Source organism: Heptranchias perlo, chromosome 3 (assembly GCF_035084215.1).
Source record: "Heptranchias perlo isolate sHepPer1 chromosome 3, sHepPer1.hap1, whole genome shotgun sequence".
Lineage (NCBI taxonomy): Eukaryota > Metazoa > Chordata > Chondrichthyes > Hexanchiformes > Hexanchidae > Heptranchias > Heptranchias perlo.
In genome coordinates, this window is record NC_090327.1 from 26,590,240 (window position 1) to 26,603,467 (window position 13,228).

The window sequence follows — 13,228 nt, forward strand, 5'->3', positions numbered from 1 at the left end:
TTTCATCCTCATTGCTGCACAAAATTGTCCTAACAATCCTTATTACCCCTCTTCAGTGTATAAAAGGGTTTATCCATGTACACACACACACACACACACACACACACACGGGAAGGGTCACTGTACAATGTTTGAGTGTGGGAGATCTGGCTGATACTTCTCTCCCTAACTGCAAATACTGAGACCAATTGTAGTAATTTTCGATAATGAGTCTTTATATTAACCATGACACCAAAGAGCTGATCTAAATGGAAGTACACACTATTGATGTATAACTCCAACACTAAGAGAGTCATGTCAGCATAGGTACAGATCATTCATTATAATTAACCTAATCTGCAATTAACTCCACAAAAGCACACTTGGCATTTTCTCTTGTCAGTCCCTGACATGTTATAAGTGGTTCCCTTTTATGTGCAGGTGAAAGAGGTGCAAAGGGTGAACGAGGAGAGATGGGTATTGGGCAGAGGGGTGATTCTGGTTCACCAGGTCCTCCAGGTAAGATCTTAAATTTTATTCCATATCTTAACATTGCTGAAAATGAAAGCATATGTTTTGATATCTTGGTTCAAGGTGTAAAGAATGATATCTGGAGTAGAATTAAAATAATGTTTTGCTTTTTTAGGCTTTGTGTGTGGCAGAACATTCATTGGTCAAGGACAGGAGTCATGCTCCAAAGCATTTACCAATGGTGTTCTGTAGTCAGGCTACTGGTGGGTATAAAGGAGCATCCCAGGAATAACTTCCTCACTCAGATTGCGATTTGTTTCCTGTCTCCAAGTCCTCACTTGGTGCTTATGCCAATCCACCAGTGCCAGAACTGAGATCAGTGGGGAATTGTGCAATATTGCTTTGACAGACATTGTCCTCCGACTGATCACGCCCACACTGTCAGTCATAGAAGGGGGAAGCTAATGTAATGGATTGGCAGTATATTTCCCTTCATCGCAGCATTCAGGGGAATGGGAGGAGATCCAAAGCTAGCAATAGTAACTCTCACTTCTACCACCAAATGGATTTACACAGAACCCTACTAGCTGTAACACTGCTTCTGGCCTCTGGTGAAGTGGAAATCTGGCCAAGTTTTGGAGAATTTTAGAGGGTCATCTAAATAGTATTAAACCTGGAAAGTATGACCACTACATCAAAGATTGGTTGATACTGTTAATAATGAAGCAAGGAGTAAAGAAGATCTGTCCTATTACCCATTACCCTGATCAGCACAACATTCCCCCCAAATAATTGAAATGAAATAAATGGGCTCGATGTTTGATGTTCAGGCTAGGCTGTGTGAAAGTAGCCTAGAAGTCCCATGCCTGTTTATCTGAGGCTCCCACAGCTCTTCTGCTGAAGTTATAGCAGACAAGAAGATGAACCCCGATGGAAATTCACCCCTAGGGATCATTGCGAGACAATTCTCTGTATTGCCTCCAGTGCTTAAATATCTTCTTTACCTCTCAGTGATCAGAACTGAGCACAGTATTCACGGTGTGGTCTGACAAGAGCACTGTATAGTTTCAACACTAATTCCTCTGACTTGTATTCTACTGTTTTGGCTACATAGTTATTTGTTCTATTGGATTTGTTGATTGCTGCTCTACATTGGTTGGACATTTTGAGTGTTGAGTATTTCCAACACCATTTAAAACTCCTCTAACAAGTGCTCATTGTTTTCTACTCTTTAGTCACAGAGACACTTTAAAAGGGACCGTGGGTAACAGTAGTTTCACCATTTTCAATGTCAAGGCAATGTGGGAAAGCAAGTAATATATCAAATAGAATGTTAGGATCAATAGCCATAACAGTATAATATAAATCTACACAGGTTATTCTAAGTTTTTATTATTCTTGGATCACACTTGGAGAAATATGTGCAGTTTTGGTCACTACACTTCAAAAGAGACATACATGTACTGGACAAAGTGCAAAACCAACAACAAGAATTATCTCAACTGTAATGGGGATGTACCGAGAAAGATTAGAGAAGCTTAAAGGTTAAGAGGGATCTCCTAACAGGTAAATGGTATAGATAAGGTGATGCAGAATATCACCTGAAGGTAATGCATGCCAGTAAGAAAAGAGGACAGAAATTAAAATTAGCAAAAAAAACTTGTTAAAAATAATCAAAAGGTGATGAACATTTATAATAATGTATCTGATAATGTGGTGGAGTCAAAGACATGGCCGGTGTCCAAATGAAATTTGATGAAGTCCAAATGAAAGATTGAGTGGGCTGGAGTAGAAGCTTGATGAGCCAAACAGGCTTTTCTCATCATAGACTTTTGCTTATATTCTTATAAATGTTATTTTATATTTCTAGGTGCCGCCGGAGCACCTGGCTATGGAAAAGATGGAATTCCTGGCTCTCCAGGGCCACAAGGAGAGTTCGGTAATCCTGGTACCGCTGGTCCTCAGGGCCCCCCTGGGCTGAATGGAATCTGTGACTTGGCTCAGTGCGCTTACTATGCAAGTCTGGCCAGCCGGCCGGCCAACCAAAAAGGACCTTGAATCAAGACAAGAAGGATTTGAATGATTTTAGGACTCACGGGCTGTTTAATTAAACGCAACAAAAATATAACGATCAGCAGCCTATACAGCGATCACTCCAAGCACACTTGCTGCAGGCCAGATGTGTTTTGATGTGAGTTCCTGTCCTCTCCTAGGATAACAGGAGAAGTGTACTGTATCCCAGCCGTTAAGCACACACACAGGCCCCTCCTGAAAATCCATACCAGCTCTTAATTGTGACTTAACTGTGTGGTTTTAAAGCTTTCTAACTGTACATATTTTCAAAATCTGCAGCTATTTTCCTGTATAATTGTATCTCATCTACAGTATGGTCCAGTGTGACATAAGTGAAATGCAATTTGCATACATTAGATTATCCAGTTGTTCTGTCAGATTTCAGTGTTGTGAATATATATAAAGAAAAATTAATAGCAAACATGCTGATTTCCACATACATAATTCAAAGTGAAATATCTCTTCTACTGGCCCTTGAAGGGCAGTTTATTTTCACTTTGCAAAAATGATGTATTTGAGTTTTCAATTATATATCATATTTTAACTAATCATAGAATATTAAATTTCCTATCTGTTTTCTTCATGAAAATGGTAATACCTGACCTTGCTGGGGCATTTAATACCTGTGCCTTCATTTACTTTCCAATGTTCTCTGTATTTTTTTAGTTAGATTTAAAATTTAATTTATTGTGCTCATCAAGATGAGAGATGTTAGTGCTGAGAATGGAATTCTTCCCATTTCAAGCACCCAGTTTCCACATTGAGCACTCCCTGGTCAGGTATGGTACTCTGATGCAGAGTAAAGTTCACTGTACTCTGCCCCAACATTCTGCCTAACTTCCACTTCAGAAGAGCACCTCTTATTGCACCATTGTGACTTTTTATCCATTTCCCACACCAGCCATCCTGTCACTTCTCGGAGTGAGATTGCCAATTCGTCCTCTCTGTCATTTTGTTTCCCATTTTCTCCAAAGCACCTGGGTGGGTGGGGGTGGAAATTGGTCCTCACTGCCTTCATTTTCTGTATGGTAAATGGGGACAAAAAGGAACAATTTCGGGCTACAACATTCCGCATCTGATCTGCGCCTGCATTACAGGTGCCGCCATATTGGTAAAGGTGGCGTTCCAGGCATCCCTGGCGGTTGCCTGAAACGAGTGTTAGTCCCCTTGAATCAGTGAATAAGGGGCCTAATGCCTGTTTAAGGACTTTTGCTGGAAACTCGTCAGCGCTGAGCACAGCAGGACTCCATGCAATTTTTTGGTTCTTAGAGCAGCCTAACCAACATTAATCGGAACGCTGGAGGATGTCACCAAAAAGGTAAGTATGTTTTTTTAAACTTACCTTTATGTGGAGCCACGGCCTGGCTCCACAGTCCTACTGTGTGCCATTGCCGGTGAGCAGCTTGCCTAAATTTGTCCTCCTCTAACCGGCAAGCTGCCTTTGGATACCTGATTGGTGCCTGCAGCTCACCGGCAGTATGCTGATGAGGCCAGAGTCCCAATTTTGGTACGAGCCTCAGGACTTCGGCTTCTGCCCCGTTCGGAGGTCGCCACATATTTCAGTCCAAGAACGGGCCTAGACCAATTTCTAGCCCGCTGACTCATGTCCAGTCATGGGTCCACTTGAGGCTGGCAGCTATCTGGCACCTCGCTAAAGTAACCATTCTTCATGTGTGAACCAGTAGGATAGTAAGTGTCAACAGCTTGCTTGACCATGGAAAGCATCATAGCCATGCCCAATTCTGCCTTCAGCTACTGTCCACACAACCACGCTCTCCACCACAATGGAGTAATCACCCTGGCTGATTTTATTTTTCTTCCCCTCCCTAACAAGGTGCACTGAGGCCATTTGTAGCACTCAGAACTATTGCCCCGGTGAGATCCATTATCTCAGGACAGACGTGGTCTATATAACTGTGTATCACAATGAATTGTGCACTTACCCTCTGAGCCATGTGAGGCCCTTGATCACTATGATGTGTATATTTATATTTTAAAATTAGGGTATAATCAGTGAAGTAATAACACTACTATTATTTCACTCTAATGATAAGCACAACTGCAAAGATAGAAAGGTGAGATGATCAGTCTTCCAAACCTGAAGAGAAAGGAAATGAGCTTCTCCATGTGAAGAAGTCTCAGCTAATAATTTTTTTTAAGTTTATATTATCATCCAGAAATTATTACTTTGTTATTACTTTTTGAGTCACCTCACACCATCCCTCAACCAGGCAGCCTGAAATATAAATGAGTTGGCCTAGTCTTTCCAGTCCCACCCTTCCAGTTTTTGTAAGAATCTGAGTGGACAAAGCCACAAAAGTGCTCGGGGGTGTGTCCTTACGTCCCCTTTCCTCGACCTTTTCTGGAGCAATCAAAGTGGGGAAATGCAGCTGTGTTTCCCATCATTTGTTCAGTTTTAAATACTAGACACAGATTGCTAGTTAGGCCGCGGTGTCCAGCATTCAGGGGTCAGCAAAGGGGGCCTCAGAAGCTCAATAATAGAGGGCCTATGCAAGTGCTTTCAGAGTGTGGCCATGCACAGGTCCCATCAGCAGGAAGAGAAATTCTAACTAAAAATAATTTGTTCAGGCATCTAATTACTTTCTTCTGGCCACAGCAAGTCTCCACCCCTAGTCTGACTTTATTCCTCCTTGAACAAAGCAAGCCCTCCTCCAGCATGCCAATAATGCCCCCGGCTGAAAAGTCATCTGGGGTCAGCGGGTATCTCCATGGTGGACAGAAGTCCTTCATGGCTCTAGATGCCCCACAAATGGAAAGCCTAGGCCATTGACAAATGCTAATAGTTGTCTGAGGACTGTGATTATACTTGCTGTATATGAGCTTGTCATTAAAAATGTTTTGTCCTGTAACAGCATAATACTGTATCATTACAAAATGCAACGTAACATTGCTCAATTAATAACAGAATATTTCTAACATTTATGAGGTTCAAGTCCTACGTTATGAATTTGATAGTCCTTCACATTATATGTCATGGAATCAGTCTTCAGCTTTTGTATCATATAGCATCTTCTGACAGAAATATGGCACTAAAGAATTGCAAAATAAAGTTCACAATATTTGTACTATAAAAATAATATGTGTGTGCATGCAAATCTACCATAGCATTGTTCATGGTGAATTGGAGGATACACTAAAGTGTGACTGCTAAAGTGTGACAAGCAGTGTGATGCTTACACAAGGGGGATAATTTTAACCTAAGTCAATAGGAAGTAAAATCGGGCTGGGTGTAAAACGGGCGGTCGACCCGATCCCATCAGGTTCCTGCCAGCGTGTTAGGTTAACATTACTGCCGAAGTGTGCGATTATACACAAGACTTTTAATATAGCTACATTACAGATATATAAATATATTCTAAATCAGAACCTAAGTCAAGGAGTTCAAATGACCAGAATTGCTCTCACAATTTGATGTGATCTGAAACCCTCAATTCTATTCAAAGAACTTGTAATTTGCAGACTGATAACTGATACCCTCTATAAATTCAAGCTTTCTTTTAGGGGAACTTTGACCACATGGGTTGATGATTTAGTGAAACTAAAGCTGTGTGGATGCTTACCTCGTGGGATACAATGAAAAGGGAATTTAGATCTTTATTATTTATCTATTAAGAGAAGAAGGGTGCTTCAATCAACATATATGGATTACATAACCTTCCAGTCAAATATATAAATTGCTGCGGTAGCAGTAAATAGAACTGTATATGTTTATATGTTTATTAACAAAAACACACTCAAAGCTGATATATTTTGCCTAAGAAATAATACCTGAATATTTTAATAACCCTGAGTGAAAACTCTTATGTACTGCGTATATTCACATTTTTTGGATACAGGTATTACATTAAAAAGTGTTTACTTGCACTATTAGCCTGAGCAGTGAGTCAGATTCTCCACAACTGGCTAAAGACCATGTTCTGTGCACCCTCTTATTGTCACGCATCTGCAGGTTTTATTTGCCATGTCTTACCATTGTGGCTGCCTCTATGTCAGCACAAGGAAGACACTGGAGATTAAGGGAACAATTTTCTCTTTCAGCGGTGGCTGTGGCAAAAAACTGGAGGTAGCGGACTGGCTGCCCGTTATACGCCACACCTGATTTCCCTTTCCGTCAGCAGATCATACACTGCCGCCAATTTTCCACCACTGCTGGAAGTGAAAATTGGACCCTCTGATTTCAATATTCAAAGGTGTGTCCTGGCTTGGAATTTTACTGGTCCCAGGAACAGCCAGATATTTCTTGGCCTGGCTCAGACGGATTTAAGTTCTGCTTTCTTCATGCACTCTTGGTGCAGGGTTGGTCTATGAATGTTGCTCTTCTCAGAATAATTTTGTATTTTTAACAGATCATGTTTAAATAGCAATATTCTGAACAATTTGTAATTGCAGTTGTCATCATCAATTTGATCTCTCATTTATTTCCCTTTATTGTTCTGGCTCCCATGGCCCAGTTTTCTTTTGACTCTAACAAATCTTTAAGTAAGATTCTCCTGACCTCAAAACTGTGAAAGTGCTTTCTTCTCCTGTTGTCTCTTCCTAGAATGTATAGGCTTTTAAAATCTAAGCTTGGCACCACCTAATCACCACTGCTTGATTGACCTCATCGTCATTTGTTTTCATCAATGCGTTTTAAATAGTTTAGATGGGAGGGGCAGGTGACGGAGATAATCTGGCACAGACGCAGTGGCAAAATGGCCTCCCGTGTTCCAATGATTCTGAGCCTGGTACTCTGGATGGTGGGAGGGGGAGCGAGGGGAACTCAATCCTTGGCACTTGAGTGGATTTGCAGTTCGTCGGCACTGTTTTCTATCTTTCTGTTCTCCCTTTATCATTGTTACTTCTTTTGTTGTGATTCCAATCTGATGACGGACCCAACATGCCAAAATTGCCATAGAAACATAAGAGTTTTCACCATGGGAATAGAGACTGATTACGATGTGGTTGTTAAATTATTAAAAAAAAGATTTATCTTTTATTACTGTGTTTTTTGGGTTTGCAACCGTTTTAAAAGATGCCAATCTTCAAAGGAAGATCAGTTCAATGTGAGGCTTCCTTTTGCTTATCCCAGGATGGGATTGACTTTTTTTTTGCTGATGTATCTAATGGTGCTATTCCTTGAACACGTTTGTCACTTGTGTAGAATTATTGTTTGAGTATGTATATGTATGTGTATAAAGTACAGTGTATGAGTGATGAGAAGTGCGTTATTGGAACATTATTGATGCAGGGACCATTTTTTTTTAAAACGTTTAACCCTTGGGATTTGATTTTGATTCCCAAGCGGGAACAGGGCTGAAAATTGCAGCACGGCACTTATCACTCTGTTCCTGCTATTTTGGTGTGGTCCAGGTACCACTTTAAACAGGCTGGAGCTTTATGAGCCCATGAAATCGAGGTCCTATGACGTCAATAGAACTCCTCTTCAATTTTGAGGTATCAATGGGCAGAACGTGCACCACACACTTTGAGCAGTGACCAGCCTAACCAGTGGTCCCTAATAGAAACTGCTGCAGGCCAGTCAAGAAAGGTTTTTTTTAAAGAGGTCAGTAAATGACTTGTGTGGAGTCAGGAGGAGTGTTAATTCTCTTCCTGGTCCCACTAAAATTCTCACCCTGCGCTACCCAACCCTCCTCCAGGATTGCCTCCCATCGTTTTAACATACCTGGACCGCCTGGGCTCCATAGTGAAGCTGCTCGCTCACCAAGAGAATGCTAATGAGGCCTAACCATAAAAACTGTGCCTGAGCAGCTCACCAACAGAATGCCAATGAGGCCCAACCATAGAAACTGGTTAGACTTACCCAATGCCCGCTGAAACCAAAACTCGGCCCCATGGGACTCGTGTGTATATTTAATTCATTTGGATGCTTCATGCTCTGCCTTTGGAGCCAGCACTAAGAACATTCATGAAATGTAACTCAAAGCCCAGCTTTCTGTGAGCTAGTCCACAATATATGGGATTTTCCTCCTGATGTTTCACATTGATGTTGCTTCAAACAGATTTTTCGAGACTTAAGAAAAAATATATAATATTCATTCATAATTCACCTTTTAGTCACTTTAGTTTAACTAAATTTGTAGATGAGGACAAAGATGTGGAATGGGATGCCAGTGGATTTCAACAAAAACAGGGGTGATCGGTGAGTGAGACTTAGCGAGACAGAATTCTGGAAGAGTCAAAGGGCTCAAATTTGAAATGGCGGGTTGGCAGCGGGGGTGGGGGGGGTAAAGGTGTGCGTGGCAAACCCGAATATAAAAAACCTACCTTTTCTGAAGCGATCGCGATGTAATTGATGGTGATTAAAGTTGTTTCCGGGCTTTGCGCCCGGCAGCCACCCTGATTGACAGGGGGTGGGAGGTGGGGGGGGTTGGAGAGAAAGAGAGAGAGACATCATCCGGCGCTGGAACAGAGAGTAGAAAGCGTTGAAGATCAGGCGGGGTGGGGGTAGAGTGGAAGATCGGGGGGGGGGGGAGGGGAAGATCGGGGGGAGAGGGGAAGATCAGGGGGGGAGAGGGAAAGATCGGGGGGAGGGGAAGATGTGGGGGGATCGGGGGGGGAGGGGAAGATGTGGGGGGATCGGGGGGGAGGGGAAGATGTGGGGGGGATCGGGGGAGGGGAAGATGTGGGGGGGATCGGGGGGAGGGAAAGATCGGGGGAGGGGGGAGATCAGAGAGGGAGACATCGGGGGAGCGGGGGAGAGGGGGCGATCGAAGAGGGAGACATCGGGGGCTGACGGAGAGATCAGAGAAGGAGGGGGGAGATCGAGGGGGTCATCGGAGAGGGAGACATCGGACATAGGAGCAAGGTGGAAAGGTAGGTTTATTTTGTTTCTTAACTTTGTGCAATGGTATTTGTTTAATTTATTTTGTTTATTTTTGCCTGATCCGGCCCTTCACGCCTGGTTTCACCAGGCATGAATCGGAAGCCATGGGAAAGCTGCCCAGGTAAGTTTAAAATCATTTTAACGATCTACTATGTCAGAAATAAAGTATCTTAAGTACCTCAATCAGGTACATTTGGTTCTTTAACTATCATCCCGCCGGCTTTAATTGCCGTCAAGACTTCCGGATTTGTAAAGCGAGTGCGCACACGGGCGCGTCTGTTGGAACCGGCTTCCGAACCCGCTTGGGATTTTCACAATTTTCGCAGACCCCGCCCCCAATGTACCCTCAATTTGAATTTAAAATCGAGCCCAAAGTTTCGATAGGATGAAGCTAGATAGGCCAACATTAAAGTATTGGAGAGTATTGAAGTAGTTGGGGGGTAATGTTAACTTTATGCGATGGTGCAAAACAGAATTCAATGGAAGGAAAAATTGGGCGGTTTGAATAATGGGCGGCCAGTTCGATATCGCTCATTTCACACCAATGTTCAAAGTTAAAATTGCCCCCGTTGAGTCTGGAGTTGACAAAGACATGAATCTCCCATGGTGTTGCTCATGAATCTAAATTAGTTGTGTATTGTTTGGGGCATTTTTACTTCACTTTGCATAAGTAGGATTGAAAGCCTAGAAATTGGAAAGTGCTGGCCAGCCAGTGCAAACTGGGCACAGGGAACGATCCCTACGCCGGAATGGGTAGGCCTGAAGCCCACCTGATATTTGACTTCTGACCTCATTTACATGAGACTGGCGAGCTGCAGACACCTGCTGGGTATCCTCAAGCAGCTCGCTGATGAAGCGGATTTCAATTTTAGGCCATTACGTTGCAAGCAGTGGCCTTCGGGTAGATCCTGGGATAAGACGGCAATCAGAAGCGATCGCGTGAGGGAGGGGAGCAATGATTTGTAGGCCAAAATGTTTCAAAAGCCTTTCAATTAAATTGAAATGAAATCGTTTCTGTTGAAATCCAATTTAAAGGTTATGAGAGATTCCCAAAGGATTGAGCATGACGAATAGGAGGGGATATGGCTATATTTGTTAAAAAGATCCTGACTGTTCTAGAAAGAGATAAATTTGTTTCACAAGATGCAGCTACTTGGGTACAGGTGGATTAAGCTATTGGCCCAAAGTTGATCGCTGGGACCTATTTTTGGCCTCCAGGTCAAAAGGCCCTTTATGATGATGCACTCTGGGCACAAATTACAAGGGCAATTGAATTAGGTGATGACTGGGTAATGGGGAATTTTAAGGGGGTATATTTCCATGTGGGTTCTCCCACTCATCCATCTTACGCGGAAGAGCCACGTAAACACTATTTACATAATTTTTCTGGGGCTCTTCCACTGAAGGAACAGCCTATGGTCAGGAGAACCCCCATGGGAAATTCAACCCCTAATTTCCCAGACATTCAATGGTCCAGTCGTGATCCATCTCGTATTGCTGGCAGGATAGCTGAAAGATTTGTAAAAAAAAACTTGACTGTTTCCTTGCACATATTAGGGGCAATTGGGTACTAGATTTAGTTTGTAGTCATAACTTAATCAGCCAAACCAAACTTACTGAAAATTTAATGCTAATATCGGATTTTAATAGGGCTAGATTTGCAAAGATGTCAAATAACTTGAACCACATTAATTGGGAAGTCCTACTCCATGGGAACATTAACAATATGGAAAAAATGGAATGCCTTCAAAACCATCCTTATGTAAAATTTATGTTCTGAGAGTTAAAAGACCACATGGTAAAGCAAAGCTAAATTGGTTAACATGATATTCTAAGAAAAATCAGACTTAAAGAGAAATATTTCTCAGGCTTAAAGAGAAGGAAAGAACTTACATTTATATGGCATTTATTTAGCACCATTCATGACCTCAGGATGCCCCATAGTGCTTTTAATGCCAACAAAATACTTTAAAAATTTAGTCACTGTTATAATGCAGGGGAATGCAGCAGCCAATTTGCACACAGCTCGAGCGGGTGAGAGTGAGTGTGTGTATGGGGAGGGGGGGGGGTGTAAAATATCAGAATCGAACAACCCGACCCCATTCCCGCCCGTTTAAAATTTAACTATTGGGCTGAATGGCCTATTCAGTGCTGTAAATTCTACGTAATTCTACGCCAATACGACCACCTTTCTTTTGATGCATTTCCCTCTGGCATCAAAGGGGTCATTGTGCCCCAAGCCTTCGAGCAATCAGTTGGAGGCAACCCTTAAAAGTGCCTCCCAGCAGCTGCTGGCGCCTGACATTCGGTCCGAACAGCTCTTGAATTAAGCGCCAGGAGTGCCACGGAAATATTTAAAACAGGCTGAGTGGGCATTATCGGGCTGGGCGAGGTTAGGTCAGCTGCGCCAGGACCTAATTATGCCCTCCCACAATATTTGCATTGATAGAGCAGTCCCCCATCACTGAAGAGGGGGTGAGCTTCAATGACCTTTTCCTGACCTGGTTCCTGGATCGTAGTCCATTTCAGATCAAGTGTTACACGGGGGTTGCTAAGCAACCTCAGAACGTGCAACAGTTTCAGAACGTTGAAACAAACCAGAATGGATAGTTCGGGATCCCCTCACTCGGGGGGATATTTTGTTTTCTACAAGTGGGGTCTTTTCTTTAAATGGTTAAATTAAAACCCATATCTCCAAGGGCGAGGGAGCTGCGCCTTGTGGCCGAGATGTCCACAGGTCGACTGAAATCGGCTCAAACCAGCCTGTCGCTTTATTCTTCCAACAGCGTTGCGGACAAACTTTGGAAGTACAGGATCGAGATCGATCCCAGTAACGACGGCAAGAAGAAATTAAAACTGAAAGGCAGAGAGCTGCTGTCCGTCCCTCTGGAGATATTCGATCTGGGGGAGCTGCAAGTGCTGGAGATGAGCCCGCAACGGGAGAGCTGCCTGAATTACAGAATGGGCATCGTCCCCCGGGAAATCGGACAACTGACCAACCTCACCGTGCTGAACTTGGACACCAACGAACTGAGGGAGGTCCCACCCGAGATCGGAGCTCTGCAAAAGCTGGAGAGGCTGACCCTCAGCAACAACCAGCTGAGCCGCCTCCCCGCCGAGACGGAGAGGTTGCAGAAGTTGCAGAGTCTGCATTTGGCTAACAATCACTTCCAGGAGCTCCCCGTCCAGGTGTGCCAGCTCCGGCGCTTGTCGTTTTTGGACGCCAGTGACAACAAGATAAAGTCCATCCCCCATAGCATTAGCAACCTGGAGCGTTTGGAGACTTTGCTCCTGTACTTCAATGCGTTACAGAGCCTGCCCGACTCCATCTGCACTCTCGCACGCCTGTGCACCCTCTGGTTGGGGAAGAATCACCTCAGGAGCCTGCCCGTCCACTTCGGGCATCTGGTGAACCTAGAGTGGGGCCGCAGTTACTCTTCCTCAAACTTTGAGGGCAATCCGCTGGAATCTCCCCCTCCTGAGGTATGCAGGGGTGGCCCTGTGGAGATCAGCCGCTACTTTGCTGTGTGGAATGAATGAGGACCAAATGCCCGGATCAATCATCCTGGAAATTTTAAACACCATGCATGAGCTACTTACCTACACAGAACTGATAAAATCCCATTATTGTTAAATAGAGTATTCTTAGGACAGAAAAAATATATTTCTATGAATAGAACTGACAAAAGAGCAATTTACAACCAAGCAACAGCAGTACAGTAATTGAAAACTGTAAGTTATGATGTGCCATGTCACGCAGGGGTGTGTAACATGGTCATGAAGTTACTTGGCTCAGTAGGTATCACTCTTATCCTTGAGGCTGAAAGTTATGGGGGAGAAGTTAAACAGCGTGATCCGAAC

General features: G+C 43.4%; 2 protein-coding genes across 4 annotated transcripts in view; both read left to right on the forward strand.

Annotated features, from left to right (window-relative positions):
• The window catches only part of col22a1 (collagen, type XXII, alpha 1), a 344,398-nt gene extending 336,661 nt beyond the window's left edge, over positions 1 to 7,737 (forward strand). For 2 of the 3 annotated variants that reach the window (XM_067978562.1, XM_067978572.1), the window contains 2 exons: positions 421 to 498; positions 2,321 to 7,737. In XM_067978562.1, the coding sequence (XP_067834663.1) occupies positions 421 to 498; positions 2,321 to 2,508 (266 nt within the window). In that variant the 3' untranslated portion in view covers positions 2,509 to 7,737. The remainder of the gene's footprint in view (positions 1 to 420; positions 499 to 2,320) is intronic. The other variant, XR_010960277.1, reaches the window with a different exon arrangement.
• Positions 7,738 to 12,094: 4,357 nt separating this feature from the next.
• LOC137308015 (leucine-rich repeat-containing protein 30-like) lies at positions 12,095 to 12,907 on the forward strand. The gene has a single exon (XM_067976977.1). It carries the CDS (start codon positions 12,095 to 12,097, stop codon positions 12,905 to 12,907), a length of 813 nt encoding a protein of 270 aa, XP_067833078.1.
• The last annotated feature ends 321 nt before the right edge of the window (positions 12,908 to 13,228 follow it).

What these genes read in the sequence shown, in the direction of transcription:
- LOC137308015 (XM_067976977.1), top strand. Translation starts at nt 12,095, where the DNA reads ATGTCCACAGGTCGACTGAAATCGGCTCAAACCAGCCTGTCGCTTTAT.